Source organism: Ooceraea biroi, chromosome 7 (genome assembly GCF_003672135.1).
Source record: "Ooceraea biroi isolate clonal line C1 chromosome 7, Obir_v5.4, whole genome shotgun sequence".
In the NCBI taxonomy this organism is placed as follows: domain Eukaryota; kingdom Metazoa; phylum Arthropoda; class Insecta; order Hymenoptera; family Formicidae; genus Ooceraea; species Ooceraea biroi.
Genome location: NC_039512.1, coordinates 2,253,278 through 2,279,685, shown reverse-complemented (window position 1 = coordinate 2,279,685; position 26,408 = coordinate 2,253,278). Strand labels below are relative to the sequence as shown.

The following is a 26,408-nucleotide window of genomic DNA, read 5'->3' as shown; positions in this document are numbered from 1 at the left end:
GCACATTATCTCCGTAACTGTGATCACATATAGATAGAGAAACATAACCAAACATAAAAATTCGCATATTGTATTGTATTGTTTGTTTTGTGCTTTTGTTAAAAACAATGTCTAAGAGAATACATCGAGTGCGGTGCAAAATTGTTTCCACAATGATTCACAGTGATAATATATCATTTTTTCGCTTTCCAAAAGAGAAAGAAAAGTATGCATTACTTATGTATTTATAAAATATGTAATTTTTTTAAGAAAACACATTAAAAATATTTGCTGATAGCGGTGGTTTCTAATATTATTGATACGCTACTTGCCGCCCGAAGCATGGCGGATCGGCTGAAAAAGATCAAAGGTGCCGACGCTCTTTGTCCCTACCACGGTCTTATATACAGGTCTGGAAACTTCAGAGGTGGAGATGGATCATTTTGTGTGTCACTTTTTATTTCTTTAGTAGCCACTAGAGGCGTTGCGATCGATGTTCGCAGGGTCGACGAGGGACGTCAGAGGCCGGGGGAATATCTGTCTGTCTTTATTCCACTCGCAGTCTTCACAAAACAATATGATAAATTAATAACGCTTTAAATAATTTAAGACTATAAATGAATTAGTGAAATATGTATATGAAATAAAATTGAGTTTTTATTCTCAAAATTAAGTGTGAATAAAAACGAATCCTTCCGTGATGGAAAAAAATGTAATAAAATTTGTTGAAATGTATTTGAAACTCTCTGTCAATTGACCTCGATTCATTAACATTTCATCATAAATTTTTATATTTTATTATAAATTTTCGTATTTTATTATAAATTTTATATCTAATATTCCAAAAGTTTAAAAATTTATGATGAAATGATAATGAACCGGGATCAATTGATAAAGATTTTCAAATACATTTTAGCAAAATTTTATTATATTTTTTCCATCAGGATTTTATGTTTAAATCTGTCCTTTATCTTTTTATTTTAGTTTTGCGGGTAATAGCTTTTTCCCACTTTTTCCAAGTAACAATGTCTTTCGGCACTCGAAATAAAGAACGTTTCTGCTCGGTTCTACTGCCGGTCTTGCAATTCGGTACCACACACCATTTCGTCATTTCAATAAACGTTTCGATAACTTTTGTAGTCAATAACCGTTTTTCAATAAGAGTCATGAACACACGTGGGTTCTTATCTCCGGTTTTTCAGGTTATATTTATCTGCGGACATCGATGACAGCGACGAATAGTGGTTATGCTAGAAACTAAATGTGTCTTCAAAAAGCGGCCATACTCCCACCACTGAAATTAGAAGTAGTTTCCAGACCTGTATGTAAGACCGTAGTCCCTACTGTATATCATTATACTGTGCTTTTACTAGAGTACAGGTACAGATACACTATCACATTACGGAGTTGACAGTTTAGTCTGAGAGAAAAAAAAGAGGTAGTTTGTTTACTCTTTCCTGCTCTGTTATTTTTCTAAATTTCTTATTGATTTTAAAGCAGTTTATTAATGCAATGTGTTCATGCATTTCACGTGTAGTAAAGCTTGCAAAGAGAACGACGAATGAACAAAGTGCGGAGAGTGTAATTGCAGCGAACAGATCTGTTCATAATAAACAAATCGTCTTTCCATGTAAAAAGCATGTGTCGTTCGGTAACCGTGGGTTGAACGATCCAATCCAACTTTCAAATTCGTACTAGAAGCGATAGTAATTATTCGTGAACATTCGTGGAGTTATTATTCGCGCGAGTTATTTTGCATTATCCCGTGCAGCTCCAAATTGTGAATTTCAACAACGAAAGCTAGTCGGAATCATTTGAATGAATTTTATGTGAATACTACGAGGTATGACGATAAAATATTACTATAAAATTGATTTTTTGCAAGATCATGAAACTCATTTTATTTATTGAAGCCACTGAAAGAATATAAAGTAGTTCCTCTCTTGCAAACAAATATGGCTATAGATTTAAAATAGTTGTTTTGTGTCGACTCTATTAAGTCTCAGTTATTAAAACTTACAATCTCTTAGACCGTCCATTTCATGCATCTCGTATCGAGATGAGTTCCCAGGCATTTCACGCAACAATACCTAGCACCGCACGGTATACATGTATAGTTACTTGGGAAACCACACACTGCACAAAAATGTCTTTCAGGGAAGCGGGATGGTGGCGCTTGAGCACAGGCGTAATTGGGTGGATTGGGATTCATGTTGAGATCCTCTTCGACAAGCTGAGCAAACGTTTTGCGAAAGCGTTGCTTGTAGTATTCTGCCGATCGCGTTTTCTTCTTCCTGCTGGCACCTCTGTTGTCTAGCGTCTCTTGGAACTTCGGAGCTTTCTTGCTCATCACTGAAGCAGACAAGAGTTACATTGATATGCGAACTTGAAATAGTATCGGAGGGGTATGTGTGTGCAACACACCTAAATCGGCATGCGGATCATCATGAAAATTATCTTGCTCCAGTGCCTCCAAGGCTTTCTTCTGCCTGCGTTTACGCGCGGCGTCATCAAGGACTCTCTTTTGATTTGCATCCTTTATTCTGCCTGACTCGCGAGCAGCCATTTTGCAAGTTTATACTAGGAATTCTTGAAAGCAGATTTTCTTGTTCTTCTTTTTTTTATTTATATTCCTTTCTCTGCCAGCGGAAATGAGATCTGGTCCATTAAATCGTCTACTTTTGTTTGCAGAGTCTCCAGTATATCGATAGATATAAATAGGTGTCTCTCATCCAAGTCCTGAATTATAAACTTCCTTCCCAGTGCGGATGTTTCGTCCAGATGTAAAAGGAACTGTTTCATAGCCGCATCGCTAGACAAACACACGAACGATCTTGATAAATGATTTCATCACGAATATTATAAGCACATAGACATCATGTCCAAGAGAAAAGGTGTCTCTCTCGATGAAAAGCGCATGAGGATGCTGCAGATATTCTATGAGAAAAAAGAGTTTTTTACTCTGAAAGAAATTGAGAAAATTGCACCCAAAGAAAAAGGCATCGTGGCGCAATCCGTCAAAGACGTGCTGCAAGCACTAGTGGACGACGGCTTAGTACGATCCGAAAAAATTGGCACTTCTATTTATTTCTGGAAGTTTCCAGGGTAATATTGTAGAATTGTTTTATAGTAAAATTAAAATTACGGGAAGTATACTTGAAACATAATATTCCACAGGGAAAATATCACTGCAACAGAGCGCAGAGTAGCAGATACAAATAAAAAGCTTGTCGAAGCAGAATTTAAGCTTCAAAAGCTGCAAGAAGAAGTACAAAAGGAAAAGGTGATCAAATCGATGAAAATCAAACTTGACAACATCAAATCCTCTGACATTCTTTTTTATTCAAGCATATGAATTATGTATTACACAGGAATTGAAATGTGACACAGAAGAGAGGAAAAAGGTACTGGAAAAAGTGAAAAGTCTCAAACAGGAGGAACAGGAAATAAAAACGAAAATTGCCCAACTTAGTGGAATCAATCCAGAGGAAATTGCAGAAATGAATACAAAGGCGAAGGTACGATCAATTAAAATTAATGTACGAGACAATGATAGTTTAACATATAATAATACTTCGTTAGAGATACAAGGATGGAGCCAACACATGGACAGACAACATCTTTGCTCTACAAAGCTGGTGCAAAACTAAATTTGGCATCTCGGAACAGGAGCTTAATAAACAATTTAACATCCCTGAGGACTTGGATTACAAAGAATGAATGTGAATGAATTTTGTGAATATTACTTTACAATTTGTTATAGCTAACTTTTATTAATTATCAACAAGTTTTGTAAATTTCTGCTATAAATAGATAAGTACCTACCATTCGACTAAGATGCCCTTCGTGACATTTACCATGTCTTGTAATTATCTTCTCTTTAATTAAACGAAGACTTAATTAACTGATTTTTGTTAGCAGGAGTCTCGCCGACTTCAATAAAATATAATAATTACAATCACTTAACGCTATAATAATTAAAAATCACTTAAAACCGATATATTTACAGGTTAAGAAGCAGATCGTGTATATGTAGTAATTCCGATATATGCGCATGCGTAAGATAAAGAATGATCTACTAGAAGGGAAACACTATACAGAAATAATGTACGTGACGTACAGAGTTCTCTGTAGAAATAACCTAAATATTAATTCAGTTCCGGAAAATTCAGATACTACGTTAATTGAAAAGCGCAACGATCATGTAAAATCGATATGAGTTTAAAATAATTAATCAAGATATTAGCTACGTTCAATAGAAAAAGCTGTTATATTAAGATCATCTTAATTATATATCTTTTATATGTTCTTCAGATATTTGTTAGCCAATCAAATAGCTATATTAATATCTAAAAGCTTAATTTATCTCGTTATAAGAATGGACTATGGATACAGGCTTAAATGTTCATCAAGATATTCGCGAAAGTATTTTATTATAATTATATTAATTCTTTAGCAAAATTGTTATCTTCGATTTTAGTCCAAATATACACGAATAAATGCAAATGAGTACAAAATTGTGTAGCCTAGAGACACTAGAAGTAAGAGTCTGGACAATCTTGTCAAAGTTTTCATTGGCCGTAGATTGCTTTGAAGCAAAATGGCGGAACCAATCAATGCTATCACATCACTTCATACACCATGAGCGCGTGGCAAGGTTTGGATTTGAGAAATAAATAACATACTACTAACAACATAAAATAATATGTTTATTTAACAATAGAATGCCTTGCCATTGTTAAGCTATTAAATACAGGTGTTTTTAAACGCCCTTTTGCGCATTCTATTTTAATCCTAAATCTAAAGCGTTTCATTATTACATCTGAAATATTATGACAGGATTTAAGTACATTACAGTGCAGATGTGCCATTTTATCAATGAAAAATGTAATCAAGTCATAGCTAACATTTTTTAAATATGGAATGTATCGCCGAAAGATGACTTCCATCTGGTAAAAGTAATTAAATGTTGCATTGTTGACAAAAAATAATGTATTTGTCCTATAACACTTAAGCTGTACTAATTTGGAAAATTTTATAGTAGGATCATACGTTTTTAATCCTGCAGATTCTAAACAATTAATGCAAATAACATTCGTCTTAGAAATTCTGGACAAAATATAACCGCTGACATTATATAACGAGTTCATTTAACATTAACATTACATTTAATTCATGGTATAATAGTTACACGTGGTATACTATCAATTTCATCAATCTCTGTGACTGCCAGTGAATAACTGAACGCATCCTACTCTCCACAGTCGGTAACTGTCGACGCCATTTTGCTTCGAAACCAAAGATTGTCCAGACTCTTACTTCTAGTGTTTCTAGTGTAGCCTAAAGTCACTAGATAGATAAAGTACCGCAATCGTCCGCCATTTTAATTCCAACTACACGGTGTTTTCATCACAATTATGTTCTCTTCACATCTATCACAATATATAACCTTTCTCAATGGAGATACAACGCAACGCTGCTTCGTAGAATTGCACTTAGTGTGTTGATAAGTTGCATGTTTGCACTAGATACACTTCCAACGCCATTTTTATTCACGTATTTTACCACGGATTGCGGTACTTTATCAATCTAGTGACTTTAGTGCAGCCAATTGTTGGCGGCCATCTGGCGGCAGCGTTTCGCAACGCGCTCGGCCTTGTCAAGCTGCATCAGTTGCGTCAGCCATTGAAATATCTCGAATTCGCGCTCGAGACCAGCCAGCAATTGCACATCGATTGAGGTCGCTATTCGCGGTCGAACAACGGGCCAGCCAGTTGCGACTCCTGCACGACGTACGCGCGTACGGTGAGTACACGGTAACGGGACACGACACGCACATTTTTGCGTGCGTGCACGTGCACGGTGTGCACTCGCGACGGTCGTCTTTTTTATTTCACGATTCCATTAACGTCGGCGGTCCCACGTGTTCGCTTGCCTCACCGCGGTGAAATCCGATCCGGGTCTTCCGCGGGACCGGCAACTCGACCGATTCGTCGAGAACGCGTAACTTGGAGACGCCTCCGGAAGTGGCAGGAAACAAAGAAAATATGTATCTCGAATATTACCTCACGCAGCGAGGTTTTCTGTCTCTTCGCTCTAATCGACATTCCCTCCCGAGTGGGCGCTCGTGTGACCGCGCGTGTGACCAGAACGCGATTACTTACGTAACGCGGCTAACCCTGGCCCCGAGCCAGTGTTGGAACGTTCCGCGATGCACTTCTCTTTAGATCCCTGCAAAATGCACGGAAATTTTCATTCAAGGTGCACAGCGCGGCCGAGCAAGGAGCTCGCGATCGATTAGCTGGAGTACGAAATTTCTTCACCACCAGGAGGTGGATGAGAATCCCTGCCATAATCCTTTGTCAATCGTTGAAAAATTGGCTCCGTCAGTACTCGATTAACGTTAATCGTGATATCATAGTTTTTTTATCGCTCTTCATTTATCGTAGATGTCTGGGAATGAATTGGAAGTCGGCTTAATCGCGATATGAAACGTTCCGGACACCGTGTCATTTTTTTTATGCTCTTGCATCGCGTCATGTTTCATTCACTTCGTTTTTAGAAGCAGTCACGTTGGAGATACGTGATATTAATGATCGCGTTATCCGATAATAGTATTTTTTTATTGAGAAGCCCGTTAATGCAAACACGTTGGGAGAATCTTGATGTCATTTTCTTGTGACAGTTGTTGAACTTCAAACGATCCGCGTTCGTGACGTTTCTTGCGATATCTTCTCGGACACGTCATACGCCGTGACGTCACAATGCCATGACGAAAGAATTGGATTCCTTATGTAATATCACGAAGTCTAAGATCCATATATGCCAACGTGCTGAGTAATATTATAACGTTATTAATGAGTAGTGAAAAATAATAGGAAATTTCATAAAAGTATCGCAGTACACACACACACACACACACACACACACATAGAAATTATATAATACTTTGTTGTTACATAATTGAATAATTATGTCTTTCGAACTGTTATAGGATTCAAGATTCGTTATAAATTATTTCTCAAATTATAAACGAGTTTAGAAAATTAAAGGAATTCTTTATGCGTGTACATGTATATGAATTACATGATAAATGAAGTATATATTCTTATTCTTTGTTGATTAATAATACTTGTGTGTGTTGAACACATATATACAATTACAGCACGAGTAAAAATATTTTCTCCTTGGTGCCAAGTTTTTAAAAATAAATCACTGTTGCGAAATGATTGTTGCAAGGATGGCCAACAATCGAAAGGTTACAAATTTATTACTAACTTCTAATTCTTTGAAAGTTCAATCTCGAACTTTGATTTCATTTAACAACGTGTCGTTATCCATGTTATTAATGTTCTTTTAATGTTGCATTGTACACACGTGCTAAATAATTGGATAAACATATCGTGGAACAATTCATGCATGAAACAGCTGAATTATAATAAAACTCATTAAACAATAAAACAATAATAAAATATTTAAGAGGTAATTTAATAAAAATTTATCTGTACTTTTTAATCTGACAATTGTTTAATAATAATTGAACGTATTGTTTCAGACTACATAATTAAATAAACATGGGTGTTCCAGCGGGCGATCCTGAGAAGGGAAAGAAGGTAATAAATAACAAAGAGTAATAAAATATAAAATAGTTGTACAAATCGCAACTCAATGTCTGAAATCTTTTAATAATCTGCATTCCTTTCCCCTAGATTTTCATTCAAAGATGCGCGCAGTGCCACACTGTCGAAGCAGGTGGCAAGCACAAAGTGGGTCCCAATTTACATGGGCTCATAGGTAGGAAAACTGGTCAAGCACCGGGCTTTTTATACACTGAAGCCAACAAAGCAAAGGGTATGTACTTGAAATGCATCGAGATCAATTATAATGGATTGTCTAAGAAGTTTGTACGAGTTTGGTAAGGTTGAAATGAAACAATTTTTAAATACTATTAAATTTCATTTATTAAATAAATGAAAATTAAATATTTACTAAATGATATTTGAAACGTCACGTTTCAAACGATACGTAGAGGTTATACACTTTCAGTCACTTTGACAGCTTACGCAACGCTCATAGAGACATGAGTTGAAACTCGTACGAACCTCTTGGGCAACCTAATATGCTTCATGATTTTACATCGTGCGTAACATTAATCATCCTTTATCATTGAAATTACTTATCTTGACTCGCGCATTGTTACACTCTAGGTATCACCTGGTCCAAGGACACTCTGTTCGAGTACCTGGAAAATCCAAAGAAATACATTCCCGGCACGAAAATGGTGTTTGCCGGGTTGAAGAAGCCGCAGGATCGAGGTGACCTGATCGCTTATTTAGAACAATCGACAAAGTAGACGCCACCGCACGTGTGCTACCGATCGCGAAAGTCGCGGAAAAGACGAGCGAGCGCGCGAGCGAGTACTCGCGCATGGCACGCGTCGTCGCGACACTAGTACGATTATCATCTCATCACAATTCCGTTTCATCTCGATCCCGTTCATCCTAATCTTGCCCCACTGACTCTCTCCCCTCGATGGTACTCGAAGCGTTCGCGATACGCGTCCCATTAGTGAGAAGTTGTTACTCTATTGATAAGTAGGTAATTGCAAGTATCGTGGCAAGATCGGTCTAGCATCGATTTTGTCCTTGTTACCATGCCGAAGAGACATTTGGAAGCGCTGAAACGCTCACCATGCGAGTGATTGAGCCATTCTTTCGCGGATCTCGCGATCCCGACTATTTATTATCATCCGTAATGATCGTGTCATACAACGGAAGTTAATCTGTAAAGCAAAGATAAAATACAGACTAGACAATTGGAAATATATCGTTGTTCGATTTTCTTGTCAACCACCGTGACACGGCCAGTTGTGTGAAGGTCCCCGTCGTTTGGCATTACATCCTGATTCCCGAATATTTACAAAGCGATCCTTTTTGGCACGTGGACTGCTTAGCTCATTTCGAGCGTGAGTTCGTCGTAATGTTAATTTATTTCTTACATTATTATTGTTTTACATTAATGTATATATTATACAAGTGATATTTGATTTTATTTTTATTCAATATTTCTATAAGTAATTAATAAAAATCATTCCTGTGTAAGCAGTCCGAATGTTAATGCCAAAATTTTCGTACGTCATTAATTAGACATTATTTATTTTTTATTAGTTGTGTCAAAGGCGTTTCATCATTTCTAAATCTCTCTATATTTTTCACGTATTTTTTCATGTATTGGATCATTAAGTATGAAACTTTACAAATGTAAAAGCGCCATCTTTAACATTTGTTATCTCAAATTTGGCGCCAGACGTCAGTATCAGGTTAGGTTAGTGTGATAGATGTATGTTCGCTCTTCAAATGTCATATTTGTTTGTTCAAATATCTTCATTAGTTTTATTGGTGGATTCTTTTTTATAGAACTATGGAAAAGTCCAAAATTCGTGTGATTTATGAACATGAGTTCCGCCGTGGAACCACAGTGTCGGAGACAGCTCGTAATATCAACGCTGTATTTGGTGAAGGTTCAACTACTAAAGCAACGGTGGGCAATTGGTTCAAAAACTTCAGAGATGGAGATTTCAGCCTCGCTAATGAGCCACGTGGAAGACCAAAGACGAAGATGGATAATGATCACTTGAGAGCCGTAGTAGAGTCCGATCCATCTCAAAGTACACGTGAATTGGCATCGATATTCAATGTTTCCATACCCACCATATTGGTTCATTTAGCTGCAATTGGTAAGATAAAGAAGTTGGACAAATGGGTCCCGCACGAATTGACCGATGCGCAGCAGGCGCAACGTCTAGAGGCTTCTCTTTCTTTGCTTTCCCGTCACAAAAATGAATCTTTTTTTAATTGAATTGTGACCTGCGATGAAAAGTGGATACTCTACGACAATCGTAAACGCTCACATCAGTGGTTGAACGCTGATGAACCACCGAGACATCACGCGAAACCCAACATTACACAGAAGAAGCTTATGGTGACTGTTTGGTGGTCCAGGTCAGGTGTTATCTACTACAACTTTATGAAACCTGGTACATCGATAACGGCTGAAGTATATTGCAAGCAACTGGACGAAATGATGCAACAACTTGCTATTAAACAACCGAAATTGGTCAATCGGTCAATGCCAATGCTGTTGCATGATAATGCTCGACCGCACACTGCACGACTGACCGTGGCAAAGCTACGGGAGTTGGAATTGGAAACTCTCCGTCATCCACCATATTCACCAGATCTATCACCTACCGACTATCACTTCTTCCGGAATTTGGACAACTTGTTGGTGGGAAAATTCTTCAATTCTCAACAGGCAGTCGAAACAGCCTTCCGCGACTTCATCGATTCCCGTACTCCTGGCTTCTATAGTAGAGGCATAGACCAACTACCACTAAAATGGCAGAAGTGTGTAGATAACATGGGCGCATACTTCGATTGAAAATAAATCATATCCATGTGCCAAAAAATGCAAAAGTTTATGTTCTATTTGTAAAGTTTCATACTTAATGACCCAATATTAGTCCTTTATACTTGGGATCTGTAGAGTTGATAAAAAGCGGAAGAGGAAGAGACTGCGGTTAGCAAGACAGGAAGTCGACGGTTCACTCCGGGTTTTACCCAATTTCTTGACGAATCTTGCCGTAGTTGTTCTCCGTACATGTAGCGCGTTGTGCGTGCGATTTACATAACCGATTACTTTGAATAATGTTAACATAATTCAGCCTCAAAGTGACAATTCCACGTTCTAATCGTCTTGATTCTCGCCGATAAAAATCCTACGCGATAAAAAGTTATTTCGAAATTTTAATATTAATTTTATTCTTTTAAATAACTGAAACAAGCTCAACAAATCTCTGAGAAATTATGAGCAATTTAGGATCGTCCGATCGGGATGTTTCGACGTCAAGTGCTGACGGCAGTTGCGTTACAAGGCTCAACGATAAAATACCGATGAGACTCCGATTGAGCCGTGTTTTGAGCTTTAGCGGACTTAGGAGTCCCAGGAGTCCAAAGAGTGTGTCAAGTTGCTCCAGCCCCAGCCACACCAGTCCTCGTGTCTCTAGACATTCCTGGCAAACGGGAGTTTTCGGCGGTGAAGAGAATCGGTCACCGCGTTCGCCAGAGAGTGGAATCTCGACTATGCCGTCGTCGCCGAAATCTACCACCACGGAAGGTTCGTCCAAGAGTCCATCCACGCCAAAAAGTCCGTACTCCACGACATGGTACACCGTTGAAAAGTGAGTTTACGTTTATATTATATCATTTTATTGTTAGCATTAACGTTTATTATTATACTTTTATATTTTTATACGTTTAGTGTTCACTATTATACATATTGTTACTCTGCGACGTTAAAGTATTTGGGCTATTGTCTACGTATTGATTACGTCCACGTTTGATTAATTAAGTTATAATTACTGGTAATATGAAAAGTATAGTTTTTTATTTTTAATCTTCTTAACGCCGTGTGCCCTATGTGCTAATGTCCTTTGATATTTATAACGAAAATATTCTATTCTGTTTAAAAAACGGTTTCTTCTATTTTTCCGGGAACTCGCTCACCTGAACCTGCAGCCTTTTTCTATATTGATTGATATATTTATACATTTTCTGAATAATTATTTAAGATGCATACTTATGGGTGGATTTGTGAGAACGCTTTTTGTATTTATAACACAAATATAAAATCATATGACGAATAATCCTTTTTTGTACCCTTTGTGGGCGTTTCGCTGACCTGGAACCACGATGTGGTGTCCGTCAAAGGGTAACATGAACTATTTTTATCCCTGACGACGCCCGCTCGACACCTCTAATGAAAGATTATTCCCGCAGAACAGATAAACGCACTTTGCTGCCGTATGCCGTATACATTAGCACCATTCGTGTTACAGCAGTAAAACACACTGTGTAAACTCGTAATCAGGTTTAGTTAATGCGGCCATGTGATTGTCGCGCTGCGCGATAACACGCGAGCTACATTTTAGACTAATAATGACTGGGCGTTAGAACAACTCTAGTGCGTTTTTGCCATCATTTTATTTAAGACTTTAATGTAATTTGAATAATAATGTATTTTATAATTAGTAATTTTAAAGACAACTTTTACAATTAATTTCAGTAAAAGTTAATAAAACTTTCAAATTTTTAAATACACCTAAAAAGATATACTTGAAGGCTTGTTTCAGATTATTATTATTATTTTTATTATTTCTCTCGTAGGAAGAAACGTCGAGTCCGAGATAAAACTGTATTTTACAGAGTGAAATAATGCACATAGGTATATTTTTTACACATGCACAATATTTTTTTCTATATATACTCATGTTACTATCCGGGTACCAGAAATAAAGCACTTATTGCATGTTATACGGATAGGCCACTAAAAATTTTATTAGCATTCCAATCACACCATCAAACATCACCTCGTAATCACGAAGTTTCATGCATAATCATGCGCGGTTTTCCGTATTGGAAGAAGTCCAAGAACAAATGTATCGATCGGAATGAACACCTTTATGTTTGCGCTAGCAAGCGAACTGGCTAGCAAACTGATGACCGTATCAGATAATAGTCAGAGATAAAAATCAGATAACCTTTGGCAAACGATCAAGGTACCGGTCAAAGCGTTTGCCACCAAAGAGAACAGGTCTCTGCAGAGAGATTATCTAAATGACTCGCGTCGGAATACATTTTACGCACTCGCGTTAGGTACAACAGATAATTTGACAATGCAAATAAAAGATAGTTGATCGTTAAGCAAATAACGCAACAACAGGGGAAAGAGTGACAAACTGTTTATGGTTTATTTATCGAAACTGCACTGAATGAGACCATTTTGAGTGACCTATTTTGTGTAAATTACAGTACTCCGTTTAAATGTTCTTATAATTATATAATTACTTAATTAAAATTAAATACAAAAACAATGAAATGGATATAAATTATAAAATACAAAAAATATGACATGTTCTCTTTTCTTTTTTAAAATGTCTTGTCTTTTTCAATATTGACCTAGTTTAGTTCAAGCGTCTTAAGCAAGAAATATAATAATTATAAATTATTAAAATAAATCATATCGAAAAGGAAATAATAAGCAGACGACGATCTGATCAGCTTAGAGCTTTGCAAGCTTCAACGAAACAAGATGGTAGGAGAAAAACGCGGAACTAGGACAAATCTCAAGAACCTCGAATAATCGAGGAAACGTGGAACATGCTCGTCGTAGGGCACGGGGTTTACGGTGCGCGACAGTCGTGGTTGTTGGTCTTTTTCGTACATCATCGAGGAACCACGATGGGTCGATGCAGCGCCGGCGCCGCAAAGTGCGCGACCACGAAGACGAGCACCCCACCACTTCCACCACCGCGGTGTGCCGTCCGAACGATCGCGTCGGCGTAGAGGTGCGACGGAGAGGAGAATCCCGCCTCTCCTCGCTGCCGCTTTCCTGTCCTCTCCTCTCCTCGATTTCGATGCACCTCGTCGTCGTCGTGTTCCGCAGAACGCTACGCGCCGCGCTCGCAACCACTGTGGAACCCTGCGCGCCAGCTAAATCCCTGAAGAACCAACGTTTCGAGCATCCTCGCTCGACTGCAGCGATCAAACACGAATCGATCAGGTGAGTGATGATGATTCGATTTGAGGGAACTCCATCCAGTTGCCAGTTGCTCGAATTTGTTGATTCACTTCTGGAAAATTCAAAGAACCACGTTATTTGGAAAAATTCGATGATATCTCGTGCAAAAGTGGAGGCAACTGTGAGAGGACAGGTAAAGTAATGCAGTAACATACCCGAATTATAATTAATTACCTTAATATATACCTTAAATTTTGCCTTTTCAAGCGTTTGCTTTACTTTATATTTTTTTTAAATATTTCTTCATGCTGTGGTAAAATATAAACCGTAAAATTGTTTCATAATGTTGAGTTGAATATTCATTACTAAGTCAGACCACACTTGCTTTCACATTCAGGTTTAGAATTAATGGATCGATTGAATACAGTTTTGACATTTAGCGATTATCAAGTCTATTTCCGCTGAAGCCATCGTAGTGCAGTATAGACATGGCGATAGCATTGTCAGTGATTCGTCATTTCCGCTAGACTTAAAATGCTTTTCTGGTCATCGGAAGATTTCAATTATTTTAATTGTTCTTTTTTGATATTTCTAATTTCTACGACAATTGAAAAATGTATCGTAGGGTTGTCTGATGGATTGTCCTAATTTTTCGGATGCATCTTCATTTTTGCAGTGTTTTAAAGTTTCAAGTTGCTCGGATCATTATGACTGCCGGAGCGTGAGTTTATCAGGCTGTCGCATTAAATTGATCAATAATTTATAGAGAGACTTAGATTGTCTGTCAGTGAATTAACGCGATCGCGCGCCATCATAATCGCACGCCGAACGGGATGGACGATTCGAAACGATTGGACTCTTCGAGGCGCGATCATGTTCTAGGAAGCCTTAGGGATGCGCCAAATAAATTCCATTAATTTACTGCAGCAATTCACGGAGCTATCGGAGACTAGAAACAATTATCGGACCATTGAGAGAAATTCCGAGACAATCCAATAACTTTAAAATACATCTTCGTTTCCAATACAGTTCTTCTTTCCTCTTCTCTCTAAAATGTGATCAAGAGAAACTCTATCTAATCAACTATAATTAACATAAACTATTATTTAGAAAATCTACTTTTATTTTATAATAGATTTATTATAGTTTATAATGGATTTTATAAACGCGTGTCAATTCGAAGTTGAATTATCAAAATCGAATTAAAATTTGGATGAATCCGGGATTTGATGGGCTCGAAAATGATGCTTCCACATTTCTATAAAGTGCGGTGAGGTCTGTTTTCCCGGATATCGAAAATTGATGTCCCCGATAGCGTACCGGTTTTGTATCTCGTGCACCATGATATTTTCGCATATACGGAGATACATGTGTACATCATTTACCGATCCGTATTCCGCTTTTGCCAATGGCCCGTAACCTTCTCGTGCACCAAGTAGAGCCTATTCAGTGAAGTAGCGCGTGCAGGTCTAAGGACAGCCCCGAGCAACGGCCAAGATTTAGGACACATGGAATCTCTCGACACGCGTGTATGCACACACACACACACACACACGTGCACATCCAGCTGGAGCTAATACATTTACGTATCAATTTTGCAAGAGAAAAAGGAGTGTATAACTAACGTTATCCCATGGAATAGCTTTTATGGAAAGCGGAAGTCACACATCTTGATGGCTAGGGAAAGATATCTCAGAGGAGGAGGTTTGCACAACTTCCCAAGGGAAAAATTCTTCTTCAAAGACAAATGTGTTTAAACATATCCCGGTTGCGTGAATGGGTCGCTCTAAAACGTGAAGAAATTAGGAAATTTATCGCTTCCTGTGTCTCATTTATATTTAGTCGAAGAAAAGACGTTGTATTTCTGAACATCCCGTTTAAACCCGTTGAAAAGGCAGTTGATTGCGGTTGCAACTATGGTTTGAGATCGCAAGTGTAGAGATAAATTATGGCACATGGAGTACGCATTTACTGTTGCTGCTATTAGCGACCTGTGACATCACGATCACGTAATGCACATCCCCATGTCTGCTGGTTACATACGCAAGCAGAGGATGATGGCATAAACAGATAAAATCTTCGACTAAAGAAAACGTGCAGAGACTTGGACAGAAATGTCATATCTAAATGGGTTTTACTGCAGCCTACAGCCACATCAGATATTATACGTTTGACTGTTTTATGTTTTTACGTTTGAGTATTTTATAGTTTCTATAAATATTCATTAACCGTCAACCGAAAATTTCTTCAATTATTCTGCAGCTATTTACGTAAGGACAAGTTAAAAAAAATCAGATTAAATTGGAAGTAACGATAACTGTTATAATTTTTGTAGGAACGAATTGTGATGTAGCATCTCAAATTAAAATTAGAAAAATGGAAAGGGAGAAGGCAGGCTTCGCGGATTCGAGAGCAATACGTCCGTATGTATATGATGTCAGCTCGCATCACCGGATGAAAAGTAGGTCTAGGGAATCAGCTGGCCGAAAGAGGCGCGTGCGCCGGCTGAGACGCCCACCTAGCGATCGCGCTCCTGGAAACAGCGATTTCGTAACGGCATAATAAACAGTCATACAGAGCAATGTGCCGAGTCGCAGCGTTTGTTTCGACATACGCGACATACATGAGATAACGGAAGGTTTAGTAGAACAGAGGGACAGTATTACGAAACTGAATAAAATCAGACGAAACAGCGACTTGACAAAATCATACCTTGTGAATATGTGAGACAGTAATTAATGGAATTATATAATAATGATAATGAGTAGTGTTAGTGGCCGGAACGCGTATGTAATACGGGTATTTGTTACGACAAAAACGCAGAGCAACAGAGTTGATAAAAACTAAGAAGAGTTCATTTTTTATACATTTCTGTACTTTAACATTAAGGATGCCTATGCTGGCTTGTAATGCCAATTAAGTTCATAACTATTTTTCTATTTCGTAACCGAGCGTAATACTGAGACGACCATGACCAAATGAGCGTTTAGCGCGGATAAACATAGTCAAGGCTGATGCGACATTTACGCAAAAAGGTCCGTGAATCCCTGCGCCGGTCGAGGTTCATCGCGAAATAATTGCAAAGATTTATCATCAGAATAATTACTAGTGTCAAAGTCTTATTGGCTGAATGCATAAACACTTGCATATTAGTATGAAAATTAATTCATGTTCACTCAACAGCAAAAAGAATGAGAGCATTTTACGTTTCATTAACGTTTTATTGGGTTGGCCAAAAAGTAATTGCGTTTTTTTTTATATAAATAAAAGGCGAATTTTTCATGGGAAACAAAAACTTTATTAAACAATATATTGTCCATTTTGTTTGATTATCTTTTGCCATTTTTCAGGCAACTTCATGATTCCGCGCTCAAAAAAGTTCTTATCTTTTTCAGCAAAAAACAATTCCAACAACGATTTCATATCCTCATCAGCAGTAAAGGTTTTATCATTCAAGGCGTTTTGCAAAGAACGAAACAAATGGTAATCTGATGGTGCCAGGTCTGGCGAATATGGTGGATGTGGTAACATCATGGTAACACATCCCATCCAAGCTGCAACAATTTTTCACGAGTGACCAAACTTGTACGTGGTCTAGCGTTATCATGGTGAAACACAACACCTTTGCGATTCACCAATTCTCGACGTTTCTGTTTGATGGCATCATTTAATTTATCCAGTTGACGACAGTATACGTCTGAATTAATGGTTTGATTCCTTGCAAGCAGCTCAAAATACAGAATACCTTTAAAGTCCCACCAGACTGACAGCATAATCTTTCTTTGGTGAATATCTGCTTTTCAAGTGCTTTCAGCAGGTTCATCACGCTTGCTCCACGATCTTTTTCGTTTGACGTTGTTGTAGACGATCCATTTTTCGTCGCCTGTTATCATACGTTTCAAAAATGGGTCATTTTCCTCACGTTTCAAAAGAGAATCGCAGATGTCAATACGCTTAGTGAGATGAATTTCTTTGAGCTCATGTGCTACCCAAATATCGAGCTTACTAATGTATCCAAGTCGTTTTGAATGGTTTTCAACACTCGATTTCGATATGTTAAGATTCTCGGCAATCTCTCGTGTCGTTAAACGCCGATTGGAATCGATCAGTGCCTTTATTTTGTCATCATCAATTTCGATTGGCCTTCCTGAGCGTGGTGCATCTTTCACATTAAAATCTCCAGATCGAAATTTAGTAAACGAATTTTGACACTGCCGCAGTTTTAAAGCATCTTCGCCATATACATCAGATAACTTTTTATGAGCTTGCACAGCGTTTTTCCCTTTTCGGAAGTAATAAAACAAAATATGACGAAAATGTTCTTTTTGATTTTCCATTTTGAAATCGACGGCAAACAAACAATTGTTAACGAAATCGTGTACTTTCTTTTTCTAAAACAAGCTTCAACTGTGAGTTGTTAACCTACATAATGAATTTGCGGTTTAGAATGAAGTTAGTTACATTTCAAGACATGTATGTCCATCTATTGGAAAAAACGCAATTACTTTTTGGCCAACCCGATAGTAATGTTCTATAGTATTTCAGGCGTTATTTTCAACAAAGCATAGATACATCTCAAGCTTTCAGATATAAATTTCGTGCGTAATTAATTTCAAGATAATTTTAAAAACAATCTTGCATTACTTATTCGTAAAATACTAAATCCACCCTCGACAACGTAAGTTTATCTCGCGTACTTCTTTGTTCTCCAAACTGACGAAGATGCATCATTTTTATTTCACGTATAAGTATGTATATTCTATGGAGTCTTATTGAAATATAATAGCGTAACGTAACGATGGCTTCAACGTAGCTTGCTCCTTTAATGGTAATACTAAGAGGTCATTCCTTCCTCGCGTATTCACTCTCTCGCTTTCCCTTTCGCATAACCGCAGACATGAAGTACTCACCGCAGCAGCAGCAGCAGCAGAAGCAGCGGAAGTCGGAGAGCGATGTCGCGTCCGTGGACGCGACCCTAAGCCGGACGTCAGCGTCGGCCACGCAGGATCAACGGAAAAGCTCGTCGGCGTCGTCGTCGACGAGGGCGGCTGTCTGCCGCTCGCCATCCACTGGCATGTTTGCCTGGATGCGTGTGTTTCGGCTAGCGTCGATGCTGCACCAGGTCGGCTGCTAAGGCTCCCTGTAACAGCATAGCCTCTGAGAGAGAAAGAGAGAGAGGGAGCAAACGAGAGAGAGAGAGAGAGAGAGAAGAAAGAGAGAGTCAATAGAGTCGTATTTTAAACAATCTCAGATTAAATAATCAATATCGTACAACAGCGCACGGTTGACACGCGCGCGGGGCCTCAAGTTTCAGCCCCCATGTGTCACGAGTCACGCGTGTACGTATATATTTGTGAAACACGGCCGGGGTCCGAGAAAAAAGAAAAAAAAAACGTAGGGACCGCGGCCGGTGTTTGTAGCCCGATCATAGTTACGTGAAGGCGGATCGCGCGTCTCGCGACAGAGATCGTGCGATTCGCCGTGTAGAGACGTCGAAGCACCGTGAAGTTGGGCCGCGCCCGGGGTTGCTAGTGCACGAAAAATATAAAAGTCTACCTCCCTTCTTGCCAGAATTCTTGCTAGATGATTCATTTGCAAACGCGCTCTTGCACAACGGTTTGTACAACTGGTTTGGGTATAATGTGCGCGATATAATTATTCCCTTCTTGTTCGTTTCCGAATAACGTTCTACTCTATTTTGTCGTTTTCTGTTAATTTAAAGTCTGTTAATTAAAAATTATTATTCTATCAAAATTTCTTATTCCACGCAGGAGAATGGCTCTTAGTCAGCCTTCTGAAAATACTGAAGGTGTAATTTAGTTTAGTTTAGTCGTACTGATCCATTCGCCACACCTCCCGCGAGAGGGTTGGCGCGGCCCCGGTCACGCACGCACGCGGAGCAGAATATACGCGCGTGTTCCGCGAGTAACGTTGCGTGTATATTTATGTACATATATAGAAACTGATGAATAATGCGGGCCACGTATGCGGAAACGTTGTAACTCGTTGTAATTCGAATTCACGAAATTCGGACTGCTGCGGCTCGAAGGAGACAGCTTCGCCGGAACGTTTGAAAGCTGCCGCGACACGCAATAATAACAGAGTTACTCACGAAATTCAGTCGCGATTAGCCGATCGATCTGTCGGACGACCGACCGATTGATCAAACCTTAGCACGAGCCTCGAGATTAGAAATTAGGTAACGTTACTTAGAGAGAGAGAAAAAAAAGGAGGCTCCCCAGGCAGCACACATTGGTTTCAAAACCGTTTCATAAACGTTTTGCCGTAACGTTTCATAACCATTTTATTGAAACGTTTATTTAGCAGAAAAATGTCCAACGAAAAAACGTTAGGAGAAACGTTTCTTTTTCGGCAAAAAAACGTTTCAGAAACCATCAGAAAAATATTTATCAATTCTATATATCGGTGCCTCAAAGATAGACAGAGTTAAGTCACATTTTTGTAAAAAACTAGATTTTTATATTTTATGAATTACTCTCTAAATTTCGTGTAGTGGAATCTCACTCTTTTGAAATATCACTTCAAGTAATAGCGATCTCAAAAGTTTCAAAAGAAAAGAAGAAGAAAAGAGTGTTGGATCGGTTTTCCGGATGGTTATTTATAAGGTGATAACACAAATGTTACTTGCGAGAACGTCACGTCTGGCCTGGCCATCTATCGGTCGCTTGGTGAATCAGAGGTGGGAATCGCACACACTTGTGTTGATTTTTGTCTCTTGTTCCATAATCGAGTACATTGAAACGTATGATGTAAAAATAATTAATACTCGCAAAGTAAGTAGAGATTACTATTTTTTCTATATTAATTATATAATTTCAAATCAATTTAATAAAACACATTTTTCGTTTCTGTGGAAACGTGAAAAATACGTTTTTAAAATTGAGGTCTAAAAACGGTTTCTATTTAAACCGTTTCTTAAATGGTACTTTATGTTTCTTAGACATTAGATACGTCTAAGAAACATATTAGGCTAACATGTGCTGCCTGGGTCTTTTATCAGTGAAGCCGCGCATTACATCCACGCGCGACAATGCACGTCTGCCATAGCGATACGACATGTAGTCAGACTACGAATGTTATCCAGCGTCGCGACGCTTCTGCCAGCCGACGTTTGATTTCGATCCGCAATCCAGCCGCGATACTCCCCTTTAAGTTCCCACCCCCCCCATTTCTCGTCCCGCCATTCCTATCCATCCCGATGACACCACCGCGCACTGTGGATTCTATTTTTATACAGTATGTATACACAAACAACAAGAATAATTATGCCGTTCCTTCGCGAAGTGCCGCGCTTCGTCACGAGCGGAAGAAAGCAGAAACGACGAGACCCGGCTGACAAGGTGCGCCCCCGAGTCCACAAGGAAATTATGTGACTTCCCGTAGGGTGTTCGCATTTAGCGTCCGATTTCACTCCTGCCCCTTTTTCCTTCCCCCCCGCTCCTCCACACTCCCAAGCCGTTGATTGTGTCATCACGTCCAACGCCGAGCTCTATCGATGTTATATCTCGTTGACCGTTACATGGATATATTTTATGATTGCGCAGGTTCATTAATAAAATTAAATATTTGCTTTAACACTGTCCCGACGATGTGATTGCTTTTCTCCAACTCCGAAGAAATCCGAGACAGTCTCATTCCTCAAACATACAGAGTGCAAGTAGCGTAGCCGCAATATGAGTAATATGAATACACATGTAACACGATTATATGTATATATTACTCAACACAGAAATTAATATTTTTTTTATACATGATTTGTACCGAAGCTACCATTATCTCCATAATTTTAATTTTCTCTACATTAATAATAGTAAAAATCGTAAAAACTATATAATTATAGCTTGAAAAAAGATTGTAATTGATTATGCTGATAATATTTTTATAATAATTTACTTTTTGATTCCTAATATATATTAAAATTCTTTGAATTTTGTTTTTATGTCAAAATGATTATGGTTATTGGTTCGATCATTGCAATGTTTTCAGATATCGAGATAAATCAAATCATAATCAGTTAACACATCATAATGATCGTAGAATCGTATTTAAACCACTCTGTATTCCTCGTGAGTGTTAGTATTTAAAAGAATTTTGAAAGAATTTGCGCGCAAATAATTATTACAAAAGTTTCGTAAAGTGTCGAACGTTTATCGCAATATATAAAGTTTCTTATATAATTACTATTATTGAGGCTTCACTATCGACTATCCGCTTCTGTAAAATCGATCACAAAATTTTGTTTCCATGTTTGAAGTTATTTTCTTGTTGAAATTTAACAAAAGTTCAATGTGCGCAATTATCAAATACATAACATAAATGCATGTCGTTCTGTAATTAGACACATTATATCGATTATTTTCCGATTTTATAATCCATATCTTTTTACATTGTTTCATTTTTTTTATATTTAAAACATTTTTATATTAAAACATAATTTCATTTCCCTCCGCGTACGTAGAAAAATTGATACAAAAATTTATATTTTATGTTGAAACATTTGTCGATAATCGATTGTGTGCATTTTCTCTAACTCTCGAAATCATCCTCCGTCGGCAGTTCTTCTCTTGCATCGAGAGGTCGATAAAAGTCGACTTTACTAACGTTGATAAATTTATACTTTCATAGATTCTGTTAAGGGGATCCTGGAGTCGTCTGTATTACCGGCGGAATTGGTCGATCTTACTGTACTAATTACTCTTTAATGATTGTATAGAATAAAAAATCCTTCTCCACGATTAAAGTATACAAAGAAATATACCGAGCGAAACTCGACTTTATGTTAAAAACGACAAAAAAAATTTACAGTTTTATTATCGGCTTATTGTGACGTCACCTCGTACATTAATGTTCTTAATATAAATGTTTTGCAGTTTGTGTGGCCAAAATTCGATAATCGCAAGGACGGGACAAAATGAAAGAATACGGGGAAGCTTTTAGAAATGAGTTTAGAAGCCTAGTGTCAAAGTAATTAGTGCAGAAAGATTCGTGATCATTTCGTGCCTACGTATGCCCGTGAAATCGTGGCTGAATAAAAAATTGTGATTTTTGTCCGTTTGGAAAGTTAAGTCCTGCTTTTCACATTACATTATTGTGTGTACTTTCATCGTGGAGAAGGATTTTTCATTCTGTGAATTCAATGAAAAAAAAATACAGGAAAATCATCGGTTCCGCCGGTAATTCAGACACCGCGACGGAGTTCACTGGCCACTCCAGGATCCTCTTAAGTGTGATCATGATAAACACACATTGAAAGCGAACTCAACCATTGTCCAAAATATATCAGGAACTATATCAATATCCATTATTTCGAACCGAAAGTAACAATAATTCATTGCGTCATATTTCGAATCGTCGATTGTCTCCGATCAGTTCATCGCGACGCGATCTGCCTTATCCGTGAAGTTAGGCGCGCTTCAGGCCGCGGCGGCTCGCGAGGGGGCGGCAGTCGGACGATAGCCGCGCGCTGGCACGGTAGTTGCGCGCGGAGACGGGAGGGGATCGGCTGCGCGCGCGCGGAACGCAGCTCTCCCGGCGCCCAGTATCGCGGTCGTACGCTCCTCTCGGTATCACAGAAGGGAGCGCGCGAGCGCGCTCCACGGATCGTAGCGTGGTGGGCGACGACGACGAGGACGACGTTCGCGGTCTCTCGAGGCTTGCGCGCGAAAACGAACGAACGCTCGCTCGCAAGTACGAGCAACCTCAGCATTCCAACGCGACGCCCAACGAATTCGAGCCTCGATTGTAGCCGACTTCGCGCTGGTCCGGCGAGCGCGCGCCAATTGGTCCGGCGATCCAGTCCGCGCGATCTGAATGAGACATGCGGCGACCCTTGACCCGCCATCTCTCCGAGGGTGGCGGCGGAGGTGCTACGGCCGATGCCGCCGGTAGGAGGCAACGCTCGTCTGCGAAGGAGGGCGGCGATGAGCGCGGATACACCTGGGCCTGCCGCGATTACGGTCATCATTTATCGTTCGGCGACCTCCTCAAGACCCCCACGCCCCTGCCTGACTGCCGTGGCCGCGCAACGATCTCCCCGGAGCAGCCCCGGAACGCCGCGATCCACAGGTAGGGTGCTTAACCCCGTTACCTTTTGCCCCCTTTTTCCCAACCCTCCGGGAGGAGGGTCACGTTCTTCCGCCACCGCGTTACAAGTTTTCTATGAAAAAATTTCTGTCATTTCTGTTTTCTGTATTTAAAACAATCTGCACTGAAATAATTTGAATATGAAATTTGAGTCGAGATCGGGGTTTAGATACTGTAAGTCGATAGCCGCCATTATAGTTTATTAATGCATTGTTCTCTATGGGACTCGAGCCGAGCGCTTCCGGTGTTACCTCTTCCGTAAAAGCCGAGTAAATAGCTTTTATACAGCTGAATTCATTTGCCAAGATCAACAGTGCTTATATTGTTTCGCCAGTAGTAGAGGTTGTAAGCAGCATTATTGATACTCTGACATTTGCACTACAAGTTCCATTTACTAAAGGATAGATTAAAGACGTATATTGTTTTCTATTATTACTTTAGGTAATAATAACTTTTTAATAATATTTATTTTCTCTGACAATTGCGAAGAGAGCGAAATACATTCCCCTGATTTTCAAATCATAAATAATATCGTACACGCAATTGCACATTATCGATTATTTATGTATGGACATAATCATTTTGCCAGTTGGCAAAATCCTATTTCAATAGCGCGGGAGATGTTCTGCACGCGCGCTCGCAAATACAACTTCGAGATGCAATTTTCCACGCGAGCTTCTCGAATCACGTAGAACTTGTTAGCATGCCTCGAACACACCGCAATATTTGCCTTATATAACCAAGGGGTTCGTTCGTGTGAGAGTGGCTAGGGGTAGGAAAGAGAGGGAGGACATCCTCATTCCGGACGGCGATCGTCGATCGACCGCCGAGCGGAGATGATCGTTGAGTAATAAATTGGATTCGCTTGCTGCCGGGAATTATGCGATCGCGCGCGCGGGCCCAGCAGCAGCTACAGCAAGTAGGGCGGCAGCATAGGGCGGAAGAACGGAAACGACCTTGAGGAGAGGAGCAACGCGCGCTCGCTACCTCCGATCGGCGGGATGACCCCGCTATTTCGATTAGCTAACGGAGCTGCAGTTGGTTGCGACCGGAACACCGAGAACTGGGTCACCTAGGTTTTTAAAAGGCTTCTCGCTCCCTCTTCTATTCAGTACGATGAATGGCCCGCGTTATGTTAACCCGACGAGCGGTAAATAAGTCAAGAGTTCGCTATTGATAAAACACGGGCACCACACACCGCGATTTACTTAAATAGAAATGATTTTCTGGACCTCTGTGAAGTTGGCCCCCCTTCTTCAAAATTGGAAAAAAATAAGCACAGTCCTGATTGCCCCCCGAAGAGTTCTAGAGTTTTCAGTCCTTTTTAGAAAGAGTTCTGCCATTCAAAGTAACGAAAACACCATTTGAAACACCGGGGGGGGGGCTAACTTCACGAAACTGAAAATTCAAACGGCTATAACTTTTTGTTTTTAATTTTAGTGCTTTGAACCTTAAGAATAATTTGTAGAACTCTTTGGGGGGCCATCAGAACTCTCAATAGAACTCCGGATTTCCCAAAAAAACTTTCGGACCCAAGCAAAATTCAAATTGCCAGAACTTTTTTGTTTTCGACTTGAGCGCATCGAGTATTAAGGATAATCGTTAGAACTCTTCGGGGGGGGGGGGGGGCACCAGAACTGGCAGCAGAACTGCGGAATTATTAAAAAAATTTTCGACCTGTGGGACTTAGAAATTTTCGGACTCCGCAATTTCAAACAAAAAAGTTCTGGCGACTTGAAATTGCGGAGTCCGAAAATTTCTAAGTCCCACAGGTCGAAAATTTTTTTAATAATTCCGCAGTTCTGTTGACAGTTCTGTTAGCCCCCCGAAGAGTTCTAACGATTATCCTTAATACTCGATGCGCTCAAGTCGAAAACAAAAAAGTTCTGGCTAGTCGAAGTTGCAGAGTCCGAAAATTTCTAAGTTCCTCAGGTCGAAAATTTTTTAAATAATTCCGCAGTTCTGTTGAGAGTTCTGATGGCCCCCCAAAGAGTTCTACCGATTATCCCTAGAAACCAATGCTCTGGAATCGAAAACAAAAAAGTTCTGGCACTTTGAAAATTCTGGGTCTGAAATTTGTTTGGAAATCCGGAGTTCTATTGAGAGTTCTGATGGCCCCCCAAAGAGTTCTACAAATTATTCTTAAGGGTCAAAGCGCTAAAATTAAAAACAAAAAAGTTATAGCCGTTTGAATTTTCAGTTTCGTGAAGTTAGCCTCCCCGGTGTTTCAAATGGTGTTTTCGTTACTTTAAATGGCAGAACTCTTTCTAAAAAGGACTGAAAACCCTAGAACTCTTCGGGGGGCAAACAGAACTGTGCTTATTTTTTTCAAATTTTGAAGAAGGGGGGCCAACTTCACAGAGGTATTTTCTGGAATGTATGCGTAAGGTGATGAGACGTTTTTTTTTTTAAAAGAAAGCGTCATTTTGCACTATTCTGCGGCATTTATATGCATGCGCGGGAGTAATGATTGTTATTAATAATATAGTGGAATGTTAAGTACACTATTTATTTTCGTGTTATATTTTTAATGCGCACAAGCAGAACGTTCGATTCTGCATAAAATTTCTGGAATAATTTACGTATGTAAAGTCGGTCCGCGACAAACAGGATATTGGTAGAATCTGAAGAAAAGACGACTCTTAATAAGAAATCGGTATTTGTGGAATTGCAGGAAGATATTCATAAAGTATTGACGCTCCGTCTCGATATCATTCCGATAACTGAGGTGTCGATACGTGGATTAT

The 26,408-nt window shown here is 39.2% G+C and overlaps 6 protein-coding genes across 7 annotated transcripts in view; 4 read left to right on the top strand and 2 right to left on the bottom strand.

The window, feature by feature from the left end:
• Positions 1 to 1,849: 1,849 nt before the first annotated feature.
• On the bottom strand, positions 1,850 to 2,571 carry LOC105277648 (zinc finger HIT domain-containing protein 1). Its single transcript, XM_011336159.3, has 2 exons — positions 2,404 to 2,571; positions 1,850 to 2,331 (listed from the first exon to the last, which is right to left on the bottom strand). Exons 1-2 carry the CDS (start codon positions 2,543 to 2,545, stop codon positions 2,006 to 2,008), a joined length of 468 nt encoding a protein of 155 aa, XP_011334461.1. The 5' UTR covers positions 2,546 to 2,571; the 3' UTR covers positions 1,850 to 2,005.
• Positions 2,572 to 2,594: 23 nt separating this feature from the next.
• Positions 2,595 to 3,944, bottom strand: LOC105277650 (general transcription factor IIH subunit 5). Its single transcript, XM_011336162.3, has 2 exons — positions 3,805 to 3,944; positions 2,595 to 2,791 (listed from the first exon to the last, which is right to left on the bottom strand). Exons 1-2 carry the CDS (start codon positions 3,837 to 3,839, stop codon positions 2,605 to 2,607), a joined length of 222 nt encoding a protein of 73 aa, XP_011334464.1. The 5' UTR covers positions 3,840 to 3,944; the 3' UTR covers positions 2,595 to 2,604.
• Positions 2,787 to 3,785, top strand: LOC105277649 (meiotic nuclear division protein 1 homolog). Its single transcript, XM_011336161.3, has 4 exons — positions 2,787 to 3,084; positions 3,157 to 3,262; positions 3,351 to 3,497; positions 3,562 to 3,785. Exons 1-4 carry the CDS (start codon positions 2,858 to 2,860, stop codon positions 3,697 to 3,699), a joined length of 618 nt encoding a protein of 205 aa, XP_011334463.1. The 5' UTR covers positions 2,787 to 2,857; the 3' UTR covers positions 3,700 to 3,785.
• Positions 3,945 to 5,629: 1,685 nt separating the features above from the next.
• Positions 5,630 to 8,803, top strand: LOC105277656 (cytochrome c). The gene is made up of 4 exons (XM_011336170.3): positions 5,630 to 5,784; positions 7,535 to 7,592; positions 7,689 to 7,830; positions 8,187 to 8,803. Exons 2-4 carry the CDS (start codon positions 7,554 to 7,556, stop codon positions 8,330 to 8,332), a joined length of 327 nt encoding a protein of 108 aa, XP_011334472.1. The 5' UTR covers positions 5,630 to 5,784; positions 7,535 to 7,553; the 3' UTR covers positions 8,333 to 8,803.
• Positions 8,804 to 10,422: 1,619 nt separating this feature from the next.
• LOC105277651 (rap1 GTPase-activating protein 1) overlaps positions 10,423 to 26,408 on the top strand; it is a 109,948-nt gene continuing 93,962 nt past the window's right edge. Inside the window, exon 1 of one of the 2 annotated variants that reach the window (XM_011336163.3) lies at positions 10,423 to 11,218. In XM_011336163.3, coding sequence (XP_011334465.1) covers positions 10,845 to 11,218 — 374 coding nt within the window. In that variant the 5' untranslated portion in view covers positions 10,423 to 10,844. Of the gene's footprint in view, positions 11,219 to 23,121; positions 23,644 to 26,408 lie in introns of those variants that run through there. The other variant, XM_011336165.3, reaches the window with a different exon arrangement.
• On the top strand, positions 13,443 to 19,650 carry LOC105277654. Its single transcript, XM_011336169.3, has 2 exons — positions 13,443 to 13,599; positions 18,453 to 19,650. Exon 2 carries the CDS (start codon positions 18,455 to 18,457, stop codon positions 18,689 to 18,691), a length of 237 nt encoding a protein of 78 aa, XP_011334471.3. The 5' UTR covers positions 13,443 to 13,599; positions 18,453 to 18,454; the 3' UTR covers positions 18,692 to 19,650.